We start from the raw sequence: 26,436 nt of genomic DNA, 5'->3' as shown, positions 1-26,436 counted from the left end.
GCTGATCCCACACTTCTTGACAATACCTCGCGTGCTACCTTCGATGTATGGAAGTAACAAACTTCTCACTGGTGTTCATCTCTGCATGAAAGTAACGTCGAAGCAGAAATGATCTGCCGACTGACGACACAGTTCCTGCTACTTCTGCCGTGCAGACCAGTACACGGTCGGGATGTTTGATACAACGACGTAGCCTGGCGTGAGCGTGTTTACAGTGCAACAGCCGATTCCAGCCGACTTGCCTTTCCTTTTTAAAATATTTCTCGGATTCTTTTGCGAAGAGTTTCAGCTTCAACATTAACTAATATTATATTACTGTACTCTTCTAAATCGCTTTCGGATGCCGTTAAAAACGTATATCATTCTATTAAAGAAAGTAAAAAAATATTCTTCCTTCAATATCTCGATCGATAAGATAGTTAAAGCTCTTTATCACGTACCGAAGTACATGCCGCTTAGGGTATAATTAATTGTCGAATAACATTTTGATATTTGAAATCATTCGCGAAATAAAACGGGTGTTACGTCTTACGTGACTCGTGTGTGTGTGTGTGTGTGTGTGTGTGTGTGTGTGTGTGTGTGAGGGGGGCGGGGGCACTTGCAAATTAGCACACATTCACACATACACGTGCAGCCACCAAAAGATGCATACACTACAAAATGTTTGAACACAGTTTAACATTCGCTTAACCAAGCCTACACCCCTGTACATGCATGCACCCACTGACACACTTTTTAAGTACATTCTTTTGGCTATCATGTGTCTGAAGGTGTCGGAGAAACCGGTATCTCAGAGTAAATTATTATTTAATGCACTTTGGTGAACTACCATTACATGAGGGGCATTCAGTAAGTAATGTAACTTTTTTCTCCGCTAATTTCGGTTGAACAAATGCTCAATTTGTCGTGGAACAGAGGAATATTCGTGCTTCAGCCCTTACCATTTCATGAAGTTCCGATAGAAGGTGGCGTTATTCATAGTCTTCAAAATGGCGTCTGTAACGGAGATGCGTTCGAAACAGAGTTGTCACTGAGTTCCTTTTAGTGGAAAACCAGGGCTTCGCAGAGCATCTTAGGTACTTGAAGTGTCTACGAAGACCGGGCAGTAAACTAAAGTGCGCCGAGTTGTCGGACGAGCCACCTGTCGTCGCAATAAGTTCGCCTGTCCGGTCTCCCGCTTGCCGGACGGCCGCACACAGCTGTGACTGCTGCAATGTTGGAAATACGGATACTCTCATTCCAGACGATCGACAGATCACAAAGACCTCGGTGCACAGCTGCAAGACTGTTGATACCGCTGACACACCAGTTGCGGTACTCATAGGTGTGTGTCCGTTGGGTTCCCCGCCGCCTATCAGAAGACCATGAAGAGCAACGAGGGACCATCCGTGCGAAATTACTTGTGCGTTACGAGGCTGATAGTGACAAGTTTTCGTCGAACATCGTCACAGGCGATGAAACGTGGGTTCATCGCTTCGAATCGGAAGCGAAGCGTCGGTGCATAGAGTGGTACCATACCACCTCTCCTGCAAAGTGAAAGATCAAAGCCGCACCCTAAGCTCGTAAAGTCATGGTGACGGACTTCCGCGATTCTGAAGTGTTACACTGTTTGATGTCCTCCTTCATAGTGCAGCGATCAACTCTGAAGCATATTGTGCTACCCTCGGGAATTCTTCAGTGACACAAAAATGCAAACAAGCTCCTCCTCCTCCTCCTCCTCCTCGACAACGTAAGGCCTCACACGAGCTGACGCACTGGACAGGGGCTCATAGAACTGCATTGCACTATTCTTCCTCATCCACCCTACAGCCCGGGTCTCCCACCTTTCCACTTCCCTCTCTTTGGCACAATAAACGAGGATCTCTGTGAGAAGCAGTACATGGACGATGGGGAGGTTGTTGATGCAGCAAGAAACTGACTCCAATGTCGACCAGAGGAGTGATACCATGCGTGCATACAGACCCTCCCAGTAAGGTGGCTTAAGGCCATCGCACTGAACGGAGGTTATGGTGAAAAAGAGGGTTTAGTAGCCATAAGAATGGTAAATAATATGGTGTATTGGAATTCTGAATAAAACCAACCTGCATTTAGAAAAAAGAAGAGTTCCATTACACACTGAACGCCCTTCATATCTATTCCTGCAAGTCTGCCTCAGCTTCCTGAACACAATATACAGAGTGAAGTGAAATTCGCGCATTCGGGCTTCGCAGCGTAACTCCTCATATGCCAGCGATTAAAAAAAAAAAAATTCACAAAATTTCATCCGGCGAGTACATCCGGCAGAAAAAGGACGTTAAAGAGTGGCGATTTGGCAACACTGTAACCACATGTATGGTAAGTATCTTCGTGAGCACACAGTCCTCCTACTGTACGGCTGATGCAGTGGATAGTCTTTTGGGTTAGTATGCAGCAGGTCGATGGTTCGATACTGGGTTTACGCCTATGTTTTTTATTTGGTAAATGTAGTGCGGTATCTGGCAGCTTAATCGTCAACAGCGATTGCAGCGGGTCCTCTAGAAAACACTTTAACTTACGTACTATAATCGTAGAAATGGAAGGTTGGTCAGCTTTCAAAGAAGCCCTTTTCATGTCATGGAATTTCACAATTACCTCATCCACTACATGCGAAACCTGTTTTCTTCGTATCCTCCTTCAGTGGTCCCAGAGATTAGTAGCAACTATTATTCTTGCCTCGTTCAAGTCCTTAGATTTAGTTAGGGCCTTATGTTACCAACAGGACTACCAATGTGTTTTGCTAGGACCTCACATTATTACACCCGCTTGTATAGAGAAGCTATAGAGATCTACAAGCACGAAAATAATTTTAATAAAAAAAGGAAGATTAAAACTAGACAAGATACGGCGGTCGACTTTTTTACCAACGAAGTGACAATAGATTATCTGTAATCGAGAGAGATGGCAATAGCCAGAGATAGTTTTAAAGCCGAAAGCACGTGATGAGTGGTGGCGCCATCCAAGCGCTCTATATAAGCGAGACCTCCAGCGCCTAGCAGCCAGTCGCCGACTCACCTTGGAAGATGCCCGCAGTAGGCAACGAAACGTCAGGAAGGAGAAGTAGTTTTATATATGGACCACGGCAATTCAGCCCGGAAGTTTTAAATGATGTTATCTGGCTAGGTTCTCATTTCTGTTACTATATTTGTCAGTACCGGATGGTAACTGGATGTTTTAGCCTGTTGTAGACTTGTGGACATTCCCAGGCTGAACTTGTGGTTTGCGAGCCGTCTGTAGTGTACGGGTCAGGTCATAAATGAGCCAAATTTAAAGGAGATCACACTGATTTAGAATTGAGAACCAAATCTTCAGTTATTTTATTGCCGATTGTAACTAATCTGTGGAAATTTTGAAGCCTACTTATGACTGATTTCTTTGTTAAATCTTTCGATTCTGCTTAAAGTGTCTTGTTAATTATTCATATACCTTGTTGTCAAATATTGTGCGTTTAAGATAGCCCTTCAGGCCTGTTTCAAAACTGACTTTTCAAAACAAACTTTTCAAATACTAGTTAATTGTTTTAATTGCATTTCTTAATTGGTCCTTCAGGTTGGTATTTCTTACAATCAGCCCTTCAGGAGTTATCCGTTATTACTTGCATTTAAAAAAAAATCAGCCGTTCAGGTGGTATTCGTTGCGGCAGTGATATTTTTTTTAAAACAACCCTTCAGGCGTTAATGGTTGTTGATTTTTTAAAAAAAACTGCCCTTCTGGGGTTGTGCTTTGGGATTTCTTTTATTTCAAAAAATGGTTCAAATGGCTCTGAGCACTATGGGACTCAACTGCTGATGTTATTAGTCCCCTAGAACTTAGAACTAGTTAAACCTAACTAACCTAAGGACATCACAAACATCCATGCCGGAGGCAGGATTCGAACCTGCGACCGTAGCGGTCTTGAGGTTCCAGACTGCAGCGCCTTTAACCGCACGGCCACTTCGGCCGGCTCTTTTATTTCAGTCTTAGCTTGTTTTCTATATTAGTCCTTCAGGCTGTGGGTGAAAAATTTTATTTGGCGAGGTTGTTACCAGTGTTTTTAAAATAACTCAATTTGTTAAAGATCGCAAGCTTGTACTGTCAAGGCTAACTTCTATGGTTATTTGCTTTATTGATAGTAGAGGTATCATGCATGAAGAATTTGTTCCTATAGGACAGATTGTCAGCTAAGAGTTTGTGAAGGCATCCTTAAGTATCAGGAAAGGGGTGAATTAAGTGAGACTAGACGTTGCAGACAAGTGGATGCTGCACCATGAAAACGCCCCATGTCACACAGCCACTTGAAGGCACTGTTCCACAGCCCCCATATCCACCGGATCTGAGTTGTCCTGACTTTTCTTTCCCAGAAATTGAAAAATATCTTAAAAGCACTCATTTCGGGACTCTGACGAACATTCAAATGTATGTGACCGACATGTTAAATGTCTTAGCATTTGAAGCCTTTCTGCGCTGCTAACAAGACTGGAAACAACGACTCCGCTGGTGAATAACTGCCGGAGGGAATTACTTTGAAGGGCACAATACCTTTAACAAAAATAAAAGCTTTGGTAGCCAAAAAAATTCGTCTCGTTACTTTTCTCATATACCTCGTATGATGGTATTTATTAAAACTAAAAATGAGGAAAACCACCAAGATAATCAGGGAAGCCGCCTCTAAAGTTGCAGATCCACAAAATGAGAAACTAAAAACAGAATTCATTCTACTAAGAACGTCTTAACAGGGTATGTGGCCCATATACAGGACTGCAAAACATTAGTCGAACATGAGAATTTAAAAACTCAGGTCAACTGTGAGCCACTGTAGAAAAATAGCCCGTCGGTCACCCTTTACGAAATTCCTACTAGCATGCCCAATTACAGATATATACGAGCTAATTTTTGACAGAGAAATGGGTCGAGAAGATTTTAATGATTTTTCCCTTTCATTTATGAAATGCGTCAGAGGAAAAGCCACGTTACATCACGTGGCATAAGTGTCTACTGTTACGAGAAAGAGATTGGTTGAACAACGGAAGTCTCCTGCAGTATCTGTTGACGATTACTTTATGATAATTACACGTCTGAAGTGCTTTGGTTATGGACGTGTGTGTGTTCTGTATTTCGGCTAAGATAATATGTGGGACCTGTGGGAAAAAGACAGTGAAGGAAGTCTAGCTGTCTGCCTACCCTGGAAAAAGCAGGGGAAAACGCACAGTGAACAATAGGATTTGTCTTACTTAATAAATGCTATTGACAATACTGGCAGAGGACTGACTACTTAGAATTACACTAACTTAGTACTCCGTCCATGAATGAACTAGCTGATACAGAAAATACTGGACTCAAATCTAGGAAGCGTAAATCGCCATCTAAGCGGTTAAGAGAAGAACTACTGGCTGTAAATTTAAAAAGGCCTTGCACGTGCTTAGCAAAAAGACAGCTGTTTGATGTCGCCATTCAGACAGACAGCTCTGCTGAAATGCCATCTCTTTCTGTCAACTGAAAACGAATGCTGGACGTTGCCACCCAAAGTGATTAATCCTATATCTTTCTAGAAGAATAAAACACAAATAGACCCTCAACGTTTGTATGATAGCTATAGTTATACGTTAAGTTTCTATGGAACAGAGAAGCTGGTTACTCTACACACATCTTAAGGCGTCTAGTGCGTGTGTGCCACCCAAGTGAGATTTCGTTATCTTCACTTTCCCCGAATTCAGTTAAAAACAGTGACTCTTCCATCTTTGCACAGGCAAGCGTAACGCACTCAGCCAAAACGCATGCAAAAAAGCAGAATCTGATTTACAACAACTTTACAAACAGATATCCATCTTTTGATTTGCAGCTCCTTGTATTGGCCGTGTTTGCAGTTGAAATCTTTGGGATTTGACGTCCACCAGTTACGCAAAACAACCGTTTTTCTCAGTACCCAAACACGTTTTGGCACTACTGTGCCATCATCAGTGGGTTTTCGTTTTTATTTATTCTTTAAATTTGGTGAGCATGAATTTTCTGGGCCACTTGTCTTAATTATTACAGGTAGCTTGTCATGTTTTCGTGTGGCAAGCACTTCCATTCTCCGCATCATGACAAGCTACCTGTAATAATTAACACAAAAGTGGCCCATAAAATTCATTCTCACCAAATTTAAAGAATAGATAAAGACGAAAACCCACTGATGATGGCACAGTGGTGCCGAAACATGTTTGGGAACTGAGATAACCCGTGTTTTGCGTAACTGGTGGACCTCAAATCCCAAAAAAAAATTAAACAAATCTTATCACATATCAATGCATGGCATTTGATCATAGAAAGTCATGTCTGCGTTGTTTCTTTCATACTCACTCACAACCCAGCAATCAGTCGTTACGATCACCACAATTGAACACAAAGAGCATCCTGACGCTGCTACACGAATTACAGAAGCCTACGGAAGAAGAGAAATTCAATGAGTGCAGGAAGCGCACTCTGCACCAAGGAAGAATCTCCAACACGCCTAAACAGCGTAAACCATAGCGAAGAGGAGATCCTCGATGGCAGCTGTAGTAGTTGCCAACAGGTGACCAGAAGTCACAAAACTCCGTCAGTTGTATCAAGATCATGCCGTAATAGTACAAGATATTAACGCAGATACCACTGGATTTACTCTCACCATGTGCTTCCAGTAATGAAATATTTACACACATTGAAAAGCTAACGCACACATTTCAGACACGTTATGTTAAGCTAATTGTAACTGTTCTTCAAGCAGATGCTAAATCTGTGTCGTGTCGCAGTGCAACACTATGTGATAGGGACCATGAATTAGAGGCTGTTCTCGAGCTGCAGTTTTACACCGATGAGCCAAAACATTATGAACACATGTTTAACAGCGTGTTGTTCGACTTTTCAATGACAGTACAACAGAGATTCTGATTGCCATGGCTTCTACAAGTCATTGAAGTACGAGGGTAATCCCAAAGGTAAGGTCTCTATTTTTTTTTATAAATACAGAACTATGTTCGTGTGGCAGTTGGTCACACTGTTATGAAGAGTGCTTCACGCGCTATGTGTAAACATGCACACGTCGCTCTGACGGGCTCAGTCTTGGCTTGGCAGCCGTTGAGAATAGAGCTTCCGTTTGATGTTACCGCCAAGTGCGAATTGCGCGCAATTATTCGGTTTTTGAACGCAAAGGCCACTGCACCGATTGAAATCCATCGCCAATTGACGGAAGTGTACGGTGAGTCGTGTATGGATGTCATAAATGTTCGTAAGTGGTGTAGAGTGTTTGCAGCTGGTCAGTCCGAAATTCACGACGAACAGAGGAGCGGGAGACCATCAATTTCTGAGGAGACAGTGTTGAAGGTTGAGTAAAGCGTGCGTGAAGATCGGCGGATCACACTGGATCATCTCTGCATGTTGGTTCCTGAGGTTTCCCGAAGCACCGCTCACAGAATTTTAACGGAAAGATTGAACTACAGGAAGGTGTGCGCAAGATGGGTGCCTCGCATGCTGACTGAGGACCACATGTGGCAACGAGTCGATGCTTTCCGTGCATTTCTTCACCGCCTTGCAGCCGAACAGGACAACTTTATGGACTCAATTGTCACGAGTGACGAAACGTGGGCATACCACTTTACACCTGAGACCAAGCAACAATCACGCCAGTGGCGGCATTCTTCTTCGCCAAAGCCGCGGAATTTCAAGCAAATGGTGTCTGCCGGTAAAAGTCATGACAACCGTTTTTTGGGATCGGAAAGGGGTATTGTTGGTCGACTTTATGCCCACTGGGACCACAATTAACGCTGACAGGCACTGTGAGACTGTTAAACTCAAACGGGCAATTAAGAACCGGCGTACACATTCTCCACGACAATGCTCGCCCACACATCGCTCGACAAACCGTAGCTCTCCTGCAACAGTTTCAGTGGAACATAATGACCCAACCACCCTATAGTCCTCACTTGGCGCCCAGTGACTATCACCTGTTCCCTAGGTTAAAAGAACATTTGGCCGGAAAGCGATTCAGCTCCGACGACGAGGTGAAAGAAGAGATTCATAACTTTCTGAACAGCACGGTGGCGGGGCATGCAAAAACTGCAACAGCGTCTACATAAATGCATCGGTAGAAATGGTGATTATATAGAAAAATTGCTCAATGTTCGAGCTGTAGACTGATGTAAACCACTGTAGAAATAAACAGGTCTATGTAGTTATAACAATTAGGAGACGTTACTTTTGGGATTACTCTCGTATGTGGCACCAGATGTCTACGCCCGGGTGAAGCAATTCCTGCAAAGTAAAAGACGGCTGTCTACTGGCACACAGCTGGCTCCCGATGTGTGTTCCAATGGATACATGACAGACACATTATCTGGACAAGACAGTGTTGTTTCACTGAAGCACGATTCTGACTTTGCAACACAGACGGTTATCCTGCTGGAAGATGTCATTACCTGACGGTGAGACTTCAAGCATGAAGCGATGAAGGTGGTCCGTAATGTTCAAGTATTTCACAGCCATCATGATGCCTTTTATTACCATTACAAATCTAGTGGAAGCCCAACTCGATCTACCTCTTCACACAAGGCATCTGTGGTTCAGTGCACGTTTCGTGTCTGGATGTCAGAGTAAGGACCCAACCATCGACCTGTTTTAACAAGAAATGCGATTTATTCGACAGGCCATATGTTTCTATTGGTCCGCGGTGAATACTCTGTGATGCTGTGCCCTCTGCAATCTTAACTAACTATGTCGTTTGGTCAACACAGGAATACGTAGGGGTCATGTGACGTGGAGCTCCATGTTCGACGATGGCCTTTGAACGATGTGCTCCGAGACACTTGTGCCTGCACCAGCACTGTGTCGTCAGACCTACCACAGATTGCTACCTGTCTAGAGTTACACAGGAGGGATCCTCCGGCCTCTACGTTTCGTGAAGATACGAAGTCGTCCAAAACCATACAGCCTACTCCTCGTTACACCATCCTTCAACCACTTTCCACAGGTGCTCACGACAGAAGTAGGCGAACAGGCGACCACCTTCGCCTTCTCAGAGATTCCCGTTTGCAGCCGCAGTGCCACAACAATGGTCCCTTTGTCAAAAAGGCTTGTATCAGTGGATTTGCGCATTTGGGGCCCGAATCTTCGCTATAATGGCTTCCCCTTCATCTCTGTTCCGCTGAAATTATTCTCTTACTTCGCCACATGCCCGCTACAGCATCAGGAGGCATTCAACCTAATAGTGGGCTGCGGACATAATGTTTTGAGTCGTCAGTGTATGTGCACAATCATTCTGGAAATACACCTACTTACCAGAACAGGGCGTGAGAAATCTCCAATGTAGACGCTACATTTACGAGTGTCTCAGCTTGTAGGTATGTTCATTGGGAAGTCACCTCACGACAGAGAACTAGCGATTATAATCTGATAAATTACTGATTTACTACTAAGGCCTACAGAGTGATTTACAATTCAAGACGGTAAAAAACAAACTTCACAAAGAAAACTGGGACCTTCTGTGGACTGGGTTCGGTTCCCCACCCTTAAGAGACCCCAGAGACCATGTTGGCGAAAATGCCTTCGAATTAGACTCGGTCTGGGATGCGATAAGGACTCTTACACTGAGGATTCCATTCAAACTAGCACCGTGATGTAGTGGATATAACACTAAACTGTTGCATGAAGGGTCGTATGTTCAAAACTCACATGGACTGTAGAATTTTAATTTCTATATTCGGTTCGAGTACATTCTACAAGTATCCACAAATGTCATGAATCATTGTACTGGAATGTTCTGTAGCTGTGTATTACTGTTTGTGTTCTGGCCGGAGGCAGTTCGCTCCACGCTCTTTTATCTGCAAGTGCTGAATAAACATTCGTTAAGTGAAGTTAGTGTTCGTCATTAATCTAATTACACCTTCTTCTAAGTGACATTCTGGTGGCGACGTTGGGTATTGGAACTTACGATAGCGCACGTTATCGACGACAGTGGCTCCAATCAGGCCACGACAGAGCCGCCGTTAACGTGGCGAGAAACTTGAGTTCGAGCCATATTCAACACATCGCAGTCTATCGGAGACAGAAGAAGACGAGGACGTTAGGATGACAGCAACTGTGTGCCACCCCATGAGACATCCTTCCGGGTTCTCTGGTGACGATGGCCAAGATCCAAAGAAGTGGCAGAGGGTATATGAGCGTATAGCTTAATTTAACAAATGGGATGGCACCGTGTGTTTGGCTAACGTATTTTTCTACTTGGAGGGCACTGCCAAGCAATGGTATAGGAACAACGAGGATAAGTTCACAAGCTGGGCAGTATTCCAGGCGGAACTGCGCAAGTATTTCGGCGAAACAACGACAGAAGTGCAAGGCTGAAGATAAACTAAAGTTCAGGGCACAGCGTCCAAGAGAAACTACAGCATCCTACCTTCAAGACGTCTTGGAGCAGTGTAAAATAGCGGAAGTTAGACTGAAGGAGGAAGATAAGGTTGCACATCTCATGAAGGGTATTGCTGAGGACATGTATCAAGCTCTACTCCTGAAGGAGGTTCCGACAGCTGACGACTTCATAAAATGGTGACAGTATATCCAGACAATGCATCAAAAAGAATTACACGCAAGAAGTTTGAACGGCTTCCAAACGTCGAATCGATGACTGTGGCGGAGGAAGGAACTGATTTCACAAGTGTTATTCGTCAGATAGTGAGAGAGGAAGTTCAGGAGGCACTTTGATTGCATGGAGAGCAAAAAATCCAGACGCTTCAAGATGTAAGGGAGGAAGTGGAACGGACATTGAACCCAATCTCTCGTCCTTCATTTCACTTTGAAACGGTGAAAAAGTCGAGACCCAGGCGGAGTCACATCCCTACAATATAACATGAGCAACCTGTCTGGGCTAAGTTTGTGGCATTCACTGGAAGGTTATTACTAGCACCATAGAAAACTTCATGCAAGACAGGGGCGCCGAGGTTCGTCATCTGCTTCTGTACACAGCATCACTGTTACAGAAATGAGTACCTACTACAGCACCATTACTAGGACACTCCCTAACAGAGAAATGTGGTAAGAAGACCCAGTATTGTGTTGACGCTGCTCAAAGCTTCGGTGTTGCTGTGATGTCATGAGGGTGTTGTGGGTGAACACAGAGCGTATGAGCATATGTGCTTACAGTACCTTGCCTACTAGATATCTGCTGTATGTAACCTGACTCTTTGGAGTTTGATGTAAAATTCCCCCTGTACCGATCAGGGTTAACAAAATAATTTAACTACGAAAACTGATGGGATACAGTAAGAAAATAGAAACAAATAATGCAACAGGCAGCAAAGTTGTAAGACTATCCTGCACAGTGGTAGGCGCACTGAGGCAGGATGTATGATATTTTGAATACATTGAAAAGTACATCGTGATCATAAGTAGAAAGTGCTATCACCAACTCATGGCTGCCCACATTTGTTGGCTTCCCATGAGATGTTTGTTGAAGCTGGGGCTGGCAGAAGCAACGCTGCTGACAGATGCAGATGCAGAGTTTCACCTGCCTGCTCAAAGGTGTCCACCTGGCTGTTGAATGTGTACTGTGAGACATGGAACTGAGTGAAGGGAGGAAGTCTGAATTTGCGACATGTCACCATTTACATCAGGGCATGATAACTTGTAGATACATTGCTGCTCTCATTGTCTCATATTGCGGCATACTGTTATGTTCCTGGTGCTAGTGAGGAGCGACATACTCTTCATTTTCGACTTCTCGTTATCCAGCTTAATACCAGTCAGAAGTATCTCATCAGTAGCAACTGTGACAGCAAACTACTAGATGCAACTTTTCGTCGAGAGAGTTGTGATGAGCTATACATCAGGCACAAAAAATCCCGAGCACTCGCCTGCTCGAGTACAATCTGCAGAGGTTACTGTGTGTTTCCCTGCTGGGTAGCACACCTGTGTACTCACAACAAGAACGTCTCCTGCCGAGAACACAGTCAACATATCTTTTTTTCTCAGAACAGGCATAATGCCAAAACCTACATACACAAATGGTTTAAATGAACTAGCTACTGCAAGTAATGATGAATTGCTTAGAGATCAAAGCAGTTCTTGATGTTACAAAATATTTGGCTCTTCCAAAGATTTTGTTAGCTTATTTATCTCTTAACAAACATTTCAGTTCATAGATCTGTTGTACCAGTCACGAAAAGGCAACAAAAGGTTTGTGAGCTATCACCAGATGAATTTTGTAGTCTTCACTGAAGGGATATTTCCCAGCACAAACACATCTACTTAATTCAATGGTAAACATTGTAGGCTTACAAACACACACACACACACACACACACACACACACACAACAGAACACACACACACAACAGAACACACACACACAACAGAACACACACACACAACAGAACACACACACACACACACACACACACACACAGAACACACACACACACACACACAGAACAGAACACACACACACACACACACACACAGAACAGAACACACACACACACACACACACAGAACAGAACACACACACACACACACAGAACAGAACACACACACACACACACAGAACAGAACACACACACACACACACAGAACAGAACACACACACACACACACAGAACAGAACACACACACACAGAACAGAACACACACACACAGAACAGAACACACACACACAGAACAGAACACACACACACAGAACAGAACACACACACACACAGAACAGAACACACACACACAGAACAGAACACACACACACAGAACAGAACACACACACACAACAGAACACACACACACACAACAGAACACACACACACAACAGAACACACACACACACACCTAGCGCTGTAAAACACAGATAAGCATCTTCTTCTTATGCTTGTGCTTACCTGATTTCTGTTGGTGGCTGCCCGAGTAGCCAACACACTTCGACCACATCCTTGGGCTGGTTGTGCACAGCATTGGCCCAACCCTGAGTGGCCAGCACCTGGAAGTTGGCCTTTATGAAGGCGACGGCGGCTTGCGTGAGGCTAGGGCACGAGTGCCTGACAGCGAGCACCGCTGTGGCCGCTGCTGACTCCACAGTCAACAGAGAAGCCATCTGCTGCTCACACTCTGTCTTCAATGCCGACAAATCGTATTTATCTGCTGCTGCCAGAACTTGGGGAGTCATGCTGGACAGATGTGGAGTCTTCAGTGTGTGGCAGTAGGCCAGTAGCTCTCTTAGCACCGGACCCTCCACGTCTGTTATGGTGACCTCATTGCTGCTGGACTCGAGCGTGTCGTGGCTGAACATTGCGCTGAAGACGGGGCTCCTCGCTGCCAGGACGGCCCTGCGCGCCACCAGCCGCGTCTCTCCTGCCACAAGAGTCACCATGGGGCCCTCCCCAGCGTCCAGTAAGGCGTCTAGGTCGACAGCTGCAGTTTCCTCAACCTTGGTAACGGATTCCATTGCGGGTGATTCTGGAACACAGCGTTACTGATCAGCCCCTTGATCTCACACAGCGCTCTCAGTATTTATATGACGCACAGAGACACCTGTGTGAAGCAACAGTTCGTAATATTTGTACTTTACATGTAAATTACGACACCCTGATATTCTTGCTGTATCAGACAGACGCCATAAGTGAATAACTGCAGTTCTTAGGTAACACAGTATCAATATTTCCTTAACAGTTGGAACACTTCTTTTGCACAAAATGTATCCCATTTTTTTAGTTTCTATCTACATTTCAGTCTCTATCGAACACTGAATCTTCCAAAATGGTGTACTGGCACAATACCGATAAGTGTAATATATTGAATATTCCTAGCTATTGAGGTGTTATCTTGAAGCTGTGAGAATAGAGGACAGGCACTCCAAGGCGCGAAAGCAGAGACGATGCTGAGGGCAGAGAAACTAGGAGAGATATTATTACATGAAGTAGACCGTAAGGGAAGTGCGTTGCGAAAATGCAGCGCTCCCAGAAGCAGTCCCAGGGCGCTAGTTACTCTTCAAGGAATTAACATGTAACTTCATATGTCGTCTACATGCTGTGGTAGGTTGCCACCGTAGCACTTACTAGCGGTAAAGAGAGCTTGATACCAACCCTGAGAACAGCAGCGTCAGTAGGCTCACAAGGGTTAGAAAGACAGCGAAAACGCCAAAAAACTGTTGGCCTAACAGTCCCTGCTCCGGGAAAACCGAGGGGCGGGGCTAAATGACGTATAACAACAATGTTGCAAGCCTCATTTTGCAGAGCAATTACGTTTAGCTTTCAGCTGAACAATTTTGATACCAAATACGGACTTAGGTAGTGCAACTGCATTAACATCCCCGCCTTAGGAGCAGTAGAGGGGACCTAACTAAAACGTGATTGGAAGACTCTTGCAAGAGACTTGTGGGATTAGCTGGTTGGCTTTAAGTGCGAAAAACAGTGCCCCCACGCGTTCGGTCTTGCTCCGGGTAAGTCTGCTCTCTCACTTGGAGTGCCTCAGTGAACAGTGTCACATTCAGTATGTTTTGTTTTGCAGCTAAGTTGTTGCCTTAAGATGCTGCTTGAGTTTGCTACTGTGGTTAGCATCTATCCTAGGACTCCTGCACTGGCTTCTGTTGCAAATTGTTATTCATGCTTTTTCTAACCCTAGAACTAGCCTCCAGTGTGTTAGTCCTGTCTGGAATAAACAACTGTTTCAAAACCCTTTGTCCAAGTGTTTCCACAACGAGTTCCCTATCAAGTCTGACAACCTGCATTTCCAGTAAATGCCTGCACCAGTATTGGCTCAGATAGAAGAAAACAATCAAATGCCTTCATTGTGAATTGTCCTCTTGCATTCTGCTCTGTACCGCTCGGGAGCGCAGACTGACAACCCCTTTTCTCCCGCTCCCATCTATGTCAGGACACGACATAAGGTCAGAAGTTACCACACAGTCCACTCAAATTAACGTGATCACAGTCTATGTTGACATCAATGTGCAATGTGCAACATCCATTCACAGGCTGCACAGGGTACCACTATCACAGATCGTCAGGGGACACAGAAGACATTGCAGACTTGGTCGTAATGTGGAAAGAGAGCAATTTATCTGAATATCAAACGCGCATTATAATTGGCTTTCAGGGCAGTTGAGGAAGGATATCAGGACAGCTATGTTCGTCAACTATTTGTGGGCCGCTGTATTCAGAGTGTACCATGCATGACAAAAAATGGCTCTGAGCAGTATGGGACTTAACACCTGAGGTCATCAGTCCCCTAGAACTTAGAACTACTTAAACCTAACTAACCTAAGGACATCACACACATACATGCGCCTAGAACCGCTCGGCCTCAGCGGCCGGCACCATGAATGACAAAACGGCACTATCCAAAAGTGGCGCCAATGCTACTGCGGTGCACCATGGACCATAGATGACAGGCATTAACGACGGCTGCAGAATTGTGTCCGGGGCAATAAACGTGTAACTGCTGAGCAACTGACTACACAGTATCTGCTCGCCGACCGTTTAGTGAACGTTGCTGCGTATGGGCCTGAGCATCAGGTGCCTGGCCCATGTAACCAAGCTGACTACCGTTTAGGGGAGACGAAGGCTACAATTTTCACGCCAATAGCACAACTGCAAGTCCGTAGAGTGGCGACAGGTGAACTTTTCAGATTAATTACGTTTTACGCTCCATCAGACTGAAGCAAACGCCCTGCAAGCATGGTCTGAACAGTCCAGACTGGACGACGGAAGGTTATGGTTTGGCGAATGTTTTCGTGGCATTTTCTGGATGGTACTCTCATTCTGGAAGGCACATTGGATAAATGGAAGTATGCCTCTCTCCCTCGGAATCATGTCTTCACTTACATGCAGTTTCTTTTCCTTGGCATGCTACACTATGTGTCCGGGCACGCCCAAATACATACTTTTTCCTATTAGGTCCACTGTGCTGCTATGGTGCATTGTGCTGCCACCTACTGCCAGTTACTCCATATCAGCGACCTCAGTATCCATTACACATTGTGAGAGCAGAATGGGGCGCTCCGCGGAACTCACATGTATCGAACGTGGTCAGGTGATAGGGTGTCACTTGTGTCATACATCCGTACGGGAGATTTCCACACTCCTGAACATCCCTAGGCCCACTGTTTCCGAAGTGATAGTGAAGTCGAAACGTGAAAGCATACGTACAGCACAAAAGCATACAAGCCCACCTCGTCTGCTGAATGACAGAGAACGCCGACAGTTGAAGAGGGTCGTAATTTGTAATAGGCTGACATCTATCCAGACCATCACACAGGAATTCCAAACTGCATTAGGATCCATTGCAAGTACTATGACAGTTAGGCGGGAGGTGAGTAAACTTGGATCTCAATGTCGAGCAGCTGCTAATAAGCCACACATGCTGGTAAATGCCAGACGACGCCTCGCTTGGTGTAAGGAGCGTGAACATTGGACGATTGAACAGTGGAGAAACGTTGTGTGGAGTGACGAATCACGGTACACAATGTGGTGATCCTATGGCGGGGAGTCGGTTTTGGCGAATGCCAGCTGAACGTCATCTACCAGTGTGTGTAGTGCCAACAGTAGAATTCGAAGTCGGTGGTCTTACGGTGTGGTCGTGTTTTCCATGGAGGGGGCTTGCACCCCTATCACAACACAGGTCTGCATTGATATTTTAAGCAAATTATTGCTTCCCACTGTTGAAGAGCTATTCGGGGATGGTGATTGCATCTTTCAACAGGACCAATCACCTGTTCTTAACGCTCAGCCTGCGGCGGAGTGGCTACACGACAATAACATCTCTGTAATGGACTGGCCTGCACAGAGTCATGACTTGAATCCTATAGAACACCTCTGGGGTGTTTTGGGAAGCCGACTTCGTACCAGGCCTCACCGAACAACATCGATATCTCTCCTCAGTGCAGCACTCCGTGAAGAATTGGCTGCCATTCCCCAAGAAACCTTTCAGTACCTAATTGAACGTATGCCTGCGAGAGTGGAAGCTGTCATCAAGAATAAGGGTGGGCCAACACCATATTGAATTCCAGCATTACTGATGGAGGGCGCCACGAACTTATAAGTCAGCCCACGATAGCTGAATGTTCCATAGGCCACCGTTCGAAAGGTGCGGCGAAATTCCTTGAAACGTTACCTCTAACACGGTTAGAGGCTGCAGTGAATGCAGATAGTCGTCACGGTGAGCAACGTTTGTTGTCTTAAACGTAAACATGGTATGCAATTAAAAAATGTTACCCTCTCATGTGGAAATTAAAATGTGCTTCCTTCAACGGTTCATTATTATTTGCCGCGTGTGCTTACACACGTTTTTACAAACTTTCATTGCACTACGATAACTCTTCTGATTTGGGGGGGGGGGGGGGGAGGGGGTACTTCTCAAATTGCAAAAGTTTGACTATAACCATCCTGTTTTTCCTCAAGTTTGGTTACAAATGCGCAAAAAACTTAAATTCCGGAAAAATTAATTTTTATGTTCACAAAAAACTTCATTATCGCAGAAGATGAATTTTCAATATCGCTAAATGAAATTCCTAATTACCTACCACATAAGCTATGCAACTCCGCGTTTATTCTACCCCACTCCGTATGACGGTAGACTCAGCGGCAAGATGGAAGATTGATTGTTGGCTAAGGACACAAGCGAAAGTTACTGTACATGGGGCTAAGCAAGGTTGAAGTTATATGTTGTGTTGTGTTGTGTTGTGTTCGGTGGTGTGCTGGGTACGTCCATATACTTAGTCGGAAGTTACTGCTTTACTTAGCTAGCGGGATGACTGTCTCGACGCTCGTATCTAAGAATATTTATCTTTGTCTTGTCATTTTAAGCGTTTAAGGATGTACTTCATAAACGAATCGTGGAGTGGATTTTATTATTAAGGACAATTTTAGAAACAAAGCCGCGTAAAATGGCGGGTGTAGGTGGCACGGAGGAGAATTATATCTCAAATTTACGGACTAGTTCGGAAATGTGTGAAATAGTGTATTTAGGAGACACCCATGATCATGAAGACAAAATCGGTAGGGTTATTTAATCGCGGAATAATTGCAAAAGCAGAGCATGCGAAGGACTAATTTCACAAGGTAGTAAAATAATACCAGCAGATTATCTGTGTCAGCTAGCTATGAAATACAGAAGAGACGGTTTGCATTTATCATTCTACAGAGCGCGAAGGAAACATATGCCCACTCATCCTGGTACTCCAGGCCTTATGGCACTTAAATCAGGCTTTGTAAAGCCGGAAAATAATGTATTTTCATTGGTGAACAAAATCTGCAATTTATGAATTGTAAGTTGCATACTGTATTGGCGGATGGAGATTTTACGTATCACCAAAAGACTTCATCAGCTTTATACGTTGCATTTATGTACTACCTTTGAGTACGTGTAAGTTGCGTTTTGTTTAATGTTATCAAAAACTGTATGTGGAACGGTACTCAGTCTGTGGACTAAAAATTTTAACCCTAAAACACTAATTGTAGATTTTGAAGTTGCAGTTCATGTGGCGGCACAGAAAGTTTCCAGGCGTTAATACTGAAGACTGGTTATGTTAGGTACAGTCTCAAAAGACAATGGAACTATGGCTTCGTTCTGAGTATTCCAGTCCTCAGTCAGAATCCCGAGACTTTCTGAAACATTTGTTTGTTTTAAGATTGTTATCTCCAAAGCACACTCTGGGGTGCATTTTTAGAGTTGCATAATATTACTCGCAGTCACAATCAGTTAACTTTTTTAATACACTACGTACTTGAAACTATGGAAGTGAAGATAATACATTTAGCAGAATATCAACAGATGACAATTCAACAAACTCCATCCTTCTATCCACGAGTTTATGGGAGTTTTGAAGCAACTGCAAAGTGTTATCTGTGCCTTAACACAGTGCACTAGAAAAGAGAAATAGACATAGCTGGGAAAATCGTCATGTTGCTACTTAACTGTCAAACAAATACCAACATTGTGAATTGTCGTTACTGAAGTATGTAATACGAATTGCATCTCTGTTCCAGCCTATCGCGCGGTAGAAAAGTGTTTCACTGGGGTAAGCACTGTGCTGCGGTGCCAGTTTTAAAGGTAAGCTGTTGTACACTTTATATTTGCGGTAGGGCTTTCTAATATATCGCAAAGGTATGTGCAGTTTCGTGGTAACGAAAATATTATGTTTTGTGGAGAAGGTAAGCTGCTTTGCCGAAATACAATCCTCACAGCTTTCAGGCTTGCAGGGAGAGAATTTACTGCAGCGTCTATCGCAAGACTAACCACACCTGAACCTTCTGGCAGGTCATATGTTTGTATCCTGAACAAGGCTTCAACCTCGGCACTTAGTTATTACTGACAGTTATTTGCCTGTGCCTCACGAAGCAGCTTGAAACACATCTAGACCAAGCCTGGCCAAACAACGCTCTGCTAGCACGAGCGCTTCGGCTGCGCTCCTGCCTAGAGCTCTGAGCGCTGCCACGAGCGGCGCTGAGGTGTGAGGAGGAACAGGGAAGGCTGCAGCCGGACGCCAAGCATTCGCCTTGTCAGGTGCGAAGCAGTTTGCCGACAACACTGCTCGCGTTAAATTAGATTTACGTTCTGCACTGTAATTACTATTGGAATTACTATGGCGTTCACAGACATGTCTGAAAAATAAAAAGTGGAGAAGGAACACTGGCTCAAATGGCTCTGAGCACTATGGGACTTAACATCTGAGGTTATCAGTCCCCTAGAACTTAGAATTACTTAAACCTAACTAACCTAAGGACATCACACACATCCATTCTCGAGGCAGGATTCGAACCTGCGACGTAGCGGTCGCGCGGTTCCAGACTGAAGCGCCCAGAACCGCTTGGCCACACCGGCCGGCGAGAAGGAACACTGTTCAGTGCCAAATGGAATACTTTCCACATCGTTTAAAGTCCCTGGAAAGTACTTAATATGCCATCACCTTACTATGACCATGAAAACCTTACTGCTTCGTGATTGCAACACAGCCAGGCAGACGATATGACGCACTTGTCATCTGACGAACGACAGCGGAAGTTAGATGAACCGAAGGTAGCCATTAAGCAGAAAAAACTCAGTTAAATTTAAGTACAGTGTTGACAAAATCTTTTGTGACCATCATGCGTGTTTTTTGAATTCAGTAAGTGTCTTAATGCAACGAGACAATCTTTTGGTAACATATGGCGGACAAGATTGATGCCACCAAATAAAAAGTAGTACTATTGAAAGATCAGCTTCAGGTTCATGACAGAGAACATTTCCCACTTGTCAAAGGAATCGTTTGTGGACCAGACATAGCCTACAACGTTTTGGTGACAAACATCTCATTATAATTTCCGAAAGAGATTCCAAGAGACAGCACGGTTCAAGACGTATTTCTATTTATTTGTTAGATCAGTCTCACTTTTGACTGCTAGTGACCTCATTACTTCCAATTTGAGCTGATCCAGGTACTTACAAGACTTTTACAAAATGTTTCACCAAAAGCAATAACCTCAACTGCACAGACATGCCACTAAAGTTATTTCAGTGTTTTGTTAAACACATCTGTGCTAACTATTTTTTTCTGTTACAAAATCAAGAATGTCCCACCAATATTCAGGCTTAAGAGATTTTACTCTGTGCAGAAGCCCCATGTGTTTGACTTTATCACGAATCTTAGTTGTAAACGTATCACGTATCATAACGTTATAATGTGTATAAATTTATAAACATTACAACTTATTGTAAAATATCTATTTGTAGAGCTTTCGTAGCTCTGCTCACTGTAATAGCACTACCTTCTGTACTTCTTTAATCAAGTAATAAAAGTTATTGCTTTGGCAGTAAAATAAAAATTTCAAAGTAAGCGTGATAAAATCCTGCTTGTATGCTGCAATATTCGCCTCTTAGAAGTAGTTTAACTGTACTGCGAACACGTCTTTCTAAGTTTCCCGCGTGTGCACCGGAATAGTGCTGTGGAGGGGGAAACCGGAGCGCTGACCCGACTTGAGCGCGCTCTGGGATCGCAAAAATCTTGGCCACGCCTGATCCAGACGAACAGTGTTGATCCAATTTACACTTCATAATTCAGAAGTCTCAGGGAACTTTACAATCGCATAACCTCCTCTCCAAAGTTCACATTTCATTTAGGCAACCGTAAAGAGATACGGACTCATTTATGCGAAACGTGCCCAAGCCTCACATCAGACACAGCAATAGCGAACTTCAGTTGACTTAATGTTGAAACTTTTTAGAGTAAAAGCTTGGACAGGACAGCTCATGACTACTACAGCAGGACAGCTCAAGAGTACTGCGTACAGTTACACTGATCTGTGTTCGAGTATTCCACTTTTTTCAGGAAGACATGTAAAAAGAATAATTGTAAACCTGTTTCGTTGATGCGAATCTGTTGATTTTTGGACCATATTTCAGGCTCAAGAATCATAACGTTTCTGGAGAACGAAAATATCCTCTATAAAAATCAACATGGATTCACCAAACTGCTAGCTCTATTCCTCCACGAGATCCATAGCGCTGTAGACAATGGCGGGCAGGTTGATGCCGTGTTCCTTGGCTCCATGAAGGAATATAACACCGTCCCGCACTGCCATCTAGTGAAACAAATAAGAGCTTACCGAGTATCTGACTACATCTGCCACTGGATTCAAGACTTCTTTGCATCATCGGTCCATTATTATTTATAATTTCTACAAATAATCTAGTAGAAAGCGTCGCAGACTTTAAGACTGGTGGCAGATGATGCAGTTGTCTTGAAGAAAGTAGCAATGCCAGAAGACAGCTTGACCTGGAGAGGACGGATGAATGGTGCAGGCTCCGGCAGTTGCCTCTGAACATAAATATATGTAAGACACTGCGCACATATAGAAAAAGTAATCCACTACTGCACAACTATACTATTGATGACAAACTGACGGAAACAGTATCTACCGTATAATATCTAGGAGTAATTATCCTGAGCGACCACAAGTGGAATGACTATAAAGCAAATTGTAGGTAAAGCAGATGCCAGACGCATTCATAGGAAGAACCTTAAGGAAATGTAACGCACCCACGAAGGAAATGCATATAAGGCCGTTTTTCGACCGACTTTTGAGTATTTTTCATCTATCTGGGATCCTTACCAAGAAGAGCTGATAGAGGAAATAGAAAAGATACAACGGAGAGCGGCCAGTTTCGTCACGGGTTCTTTCAGTCAGCGCGACAGTGTCACAGCGATAGTCAACTTGCTGTACAAGTTAAGCGTTGTGCATCATGGACAGGTTCTTTCAGAAAATGTGGAAACATATTATATTTGTGGTGTCACCGCCAGACACCACACTTGCTAGGTGGTAGCCTTTAAATCGGCCGCGGTCCGTTAGTATACGTCGGACCCGCGTGTCGCCACTGTCAGTGATTGCAGACCGAGCGCCGCCACACGGCAGGTCTAGAGAGTCGTCCTAGCACTCGCCCTAGTTGTACAGCAGACTTTGCCAGAGATGGATCAATGACAAATACGCTCTCATTTTCCGAGACGATAGTTAGCATAGCTTTCAGCTACGTCATTTGCAACGACCTAGCAAGGCGCCATTACCAGTTTATATTGAGATTGTAATTAATGTATCAACAAGAGCGATGTTCTCCAATTATGGAGTAAAGTTAAGTATTCCAAGAGCTTCGTACTTTATTTGACTCAACTCCTTTAATTGTCCCAGACCTCACGCCAGTCTGCGTGAGCTTAAACGCGTGCATTTCGGCCTCCTCTAGCAACACAGTGTTGGCTCTTCTGCCAACACTCAATATTGGTTCAAATGGCTCTGAGCACTATGGGACTCAACTGCTGTGGTCATAAGTCCCCTAGAACTACGTAAACCTAACTAACCTAAGGACAGCACACAACACCCAGCCATCACGAGGCAGAGAAAATCCCTGACCCCGCCGGGAATCGAACCCGGGAACCCGGGCGTGGGAAGCGAGAACGCTACCGCACGACCACGAGATACGGGCAACACTCAATATTGATTCGACATAGAATCCAGTTCAACGCTAAAACTGAATACGAATCATCGCGAATGGATACGCACCAAAGAATCACACATCATTAATTAATCAAAATCCGCTCAAAATGCTTAATTACTGCTTTATTAAGTCCACACACCACCGGTTTCGGCCTTTATAACTGGGCATTAATATGAAACTGCCGAATGTTAATATATAATATGATATAAAAATATTTTCCTATTTTTTACAATAGGAGACGAGACAACGTACAGTGCAAGTACAGATTGAATCAACAGCTTACTTTATGCAGTATAAAAGCAACGTCACATGATATAAACATTAAACTAAACGGGATTTGAACACTTTCGCGCCAAATTACGTCAAAGAAAAATGTTCGTAACATAATTAAAAAAACTGTAGATTCCAAGAAATTTGCACTTAGCATGCTTTAGCTTAATGACTTGTTCTGACGTACTTCAGAAGCACAATGCTACGTTTTTCAAATAAAATGATCAGGTAATACTTAGAATAAATAAATGTGTGAAACAGTTGCAATGAACGAGGCAGCCAGGTAAAGCGTAAGCAATTGGCGTGGGTTTTCATTTATTGAACGACAGTTGCGGAATCAGCAACATCCAGACATGCAGAAAGTAACAGACCATTGCTCTACGATTTCCAACAATTCCATTTAACATACACGAAAAAAAAAAAAATCGGGACACCAGGAAAGACAACGTCAGTTGTGTTCCAATGATGGCATATGCCACCTGGGGCATAGCAGATGTATTGCTAATGGATTCGATATCGTCCACCACCGGAGAGCGTTGTGTTGTTGCAACAGCATAATGCTCGTCCATACACTGCCAATGAAACTCAACGTGCTCTGCCAGACATGCAGCAACTTCCCTGGCCACCATGATCTCAGGATGTGTCTTCAATCGAGCACGTGTGGGGTATGTTGGAACGAGAAGTGACACATGCGACTCATCAACCAACAACTCTTACAGCAATACGTGAACATGTCGAGCAGGCATGGCATAACATGTGAATACACTATTTGCATCTGTACGATCAACTAGATGTCAGAGTTAGCGCATGCATTGCCGCTTGTGGAGGCTACACCACGTACTAAAATGTTGAAAAAAAAACCTTAATTATCCAAAGAAAAACAGACACACCCATGCCCGAGGGAGGACTCGAACCTCCGCCGGGAAACATGTTTCAGCATAGGTCCTAATCTAGTACTCCGGAACTTTTTGTGCTGCTGATCTGTAATGTATTTATTTCATTTAATCCATATGCACTATTGCAACAATAAATCTCGAGTGAACTGGAAACCTCAAAGGGTGTACTAATTTTTTTTTTTCCAACAGTGTACACCGATGCTTTGTAAACATTCTGATTGTTAAACGTACGCAACGAAAAAACCAAAAGTCTGCCTTTTACAATATAAAAGACTGAACCAGTCATTATAGACCGTACGTGATTTACACTGACTGTACAGGCGATGTAGCAATCACTGCACTGGTCCTCTGTAATGTCACAAATTTAATGGGCTCTCAGTAAGCACTGCCATTTTGGTCCATCGACATTGTTGTGTTTCACCGCTGCTGTCACGAGTTGTCAGAGTGTAAACATGCTTTTACGGCTATGACTTACACCATTTTAAGTTTGATTAAGGCTTACCTTTGCCAGGGAATTTTATTGAATCAAGAGGTACTACAAAGTATGCTGTCTACTTCATAAGGAGCACTTTTAGACGTAGCTGATTTTATAAACATTGATGAGCTTTTATTGGAGAAGAGAATTATGAGGGAACCCCTAATTTTCTTTCATTTATATTCCGTCTCTTCGTAGCAAGCCGAAATGACTCCACGCAGGCCTAAAAGCGTCACTGAACAGTATCCTGCATTTTACTGTCTCTTCCTATCACTAAGAGAACGAGAAAACTTCGTATCAGATTAAACACAAATAATGAAAACTAAAAATTCGTCTGCACTTGGCCCCTCTTAAAACATATGTCAGCATAACCTCGAAGAGTTAATAGATTTTCTGTGTGAAAAAAGCGCTGTCACTCCCTACAACAAGGAGGAACACACGTCCAACAGATAAATACGCCAACGGATATACGATGTTCTGTGTCTGAACCTTCGTGCATATTTAGTCTAGACGATGCTTTACACGTGTTAGGGTTGGAACAGGTGGTTTATGAGCCGGCTGAAGAAACTGCGTGAGAATCTAGCAAATTGACACTGATGAATTTCTCCTCGTGAAAGCAGTAGCGTAATGTGACCGTTTTGGAGCGACGTTTCTACAAATTTCTTTTCTGTCTTCTGGCGACAAGGACACATTAAGCGGCTGATTTCCCGAAAAGAAATCGCCAATGTAGTTTGCCAGAGAAGCCTGCATTCACATAAAAAAAGTGGCAGATTTTCTGAATCAGAGAAGTTGTCGCCTCTGTAGCGGCGCAAAATCCCCAATTCAATCCGATTAAAGGCTTAATTCGGCCACGCACCGACGTCTGCAGTGGTTCGTTGAACCTTGGGAGTACGCCAGGATCCAAATCTTACGGTGCAATTTATGCTATGTTAGTGAACACTTATGATATAAAAGGGGAACACCTGTGGTCAAATCTCATGAAGCTTGGAGCGAGATGCTAGGCAACATGGGACGGGCAGTCAACGTTAGGTACATATCTGACGATGTAACAAGCCATTTCGCGACTCGCCTCTTCCAGCTGCGAATCCTGCTCTTATAATAGCTACTGCGAAATTTCACTGACAGTTTCACATATAAGTTTGCGATACGAATCGTGCAGGCTCAGCGTTCTTACCTGCTGCATATATACTTGATGAGCACTTCCTACTGCGCTGCCTCCTAACCGCGTCACGCCTTGCGAGTGACTGTTCCAAACATCCAAGCTACGTGAGGCGGCAGTAGCTGTAGTGTCACGTGACTCCCGTTCCCCGAAATCTGGCGGAGAAGGCCGAACGCGCGAGGCGTGACCTTCGCTTCGCCCAGCGTTTCTTTCCAAGAAATGAACCGACTGTTTCCTGCACGGGAACGCTGCATTACCAGGAACTATGATACGAATGACATCTTGCTGCAATGGTAGACGCGGGTGAACAAGTAGCTTCAGTCTTCCTAGATTTCCGTACCATTTCGTCGATCACCAAGAAGATATGATCGTACAGAGTATATGCACAAATACTGTATATTTCATTAACCCTTTGTGCGTCACATTTAGAAAAAAAAGGGGAAATTTTTTTTTTTGTGATAATATTTAATGTATATGTTGCACATATGCCATATCCATTACAAAAGTTCTTTTCAAGCCGTTGGTTAACAAATAAAATAATGATTCGAAATGGCATCATTAGAAATTACATAATACTGACTCAAAAAATGCATACATAACTGTATTGTAAAATTTATGGTATTTCTTTCCCTTGCCCTTGAGGAACTACGTAAAGATGGCTCCATAACCAAGAATTTCACTATACGCAGAATAAA

At 43.8% G+C, this 26,436-nt stretch overlaps 1 protein-coding gene across 1 annotated transcript in view; it reads right to left on the bottom strand.

Annotated features, from left to right (window-relative positions):
* The window catches only part of LOC126238905 (uncharacterized), a 37,885-nt gene extending 12,032 nt beyond the window's left edge, over nt 1-25,853 (bottom strand). The window contains exons 1-2 of the mRNA XM_049947820.1: nt 25,757-25,853; nt 12,864-13,437 (exon numbers count right to left, since the gene is read on the bottom strand). Coding sequence (XP_049803777.1) covers nt 12,864-13,426 — 563 coding nt within the window. The 5' untranslated portion in view covers nt 13,427-13,437; nt 25,757-25,853. The remainder of the gene's footprint in view (nt 1-12,863; nt 13,438-25,756) is intronic.
* Between the last annotated feature and the right edge of the window lie 583 nt (nt 25,854-26,436).

The sequence above is a fragment of the Schistocerca nitens genome, chromosome 1, assembly GCF_023898315.1.
Source record: "Schistocerca nitens isolate TAMUIC-IGC-003100 chromosome 1, iqSchNite1.1, whole genome shotgun sequence".
NCBI lineage: Eukaryota > Metazoa > Arthropoda > Insecta > Orthoptera > Acrididae > Schistocerca > Schistocerca nitens.
This window is presented reverse-complemented; position numbering and strand designations above follow the sequence as displayed.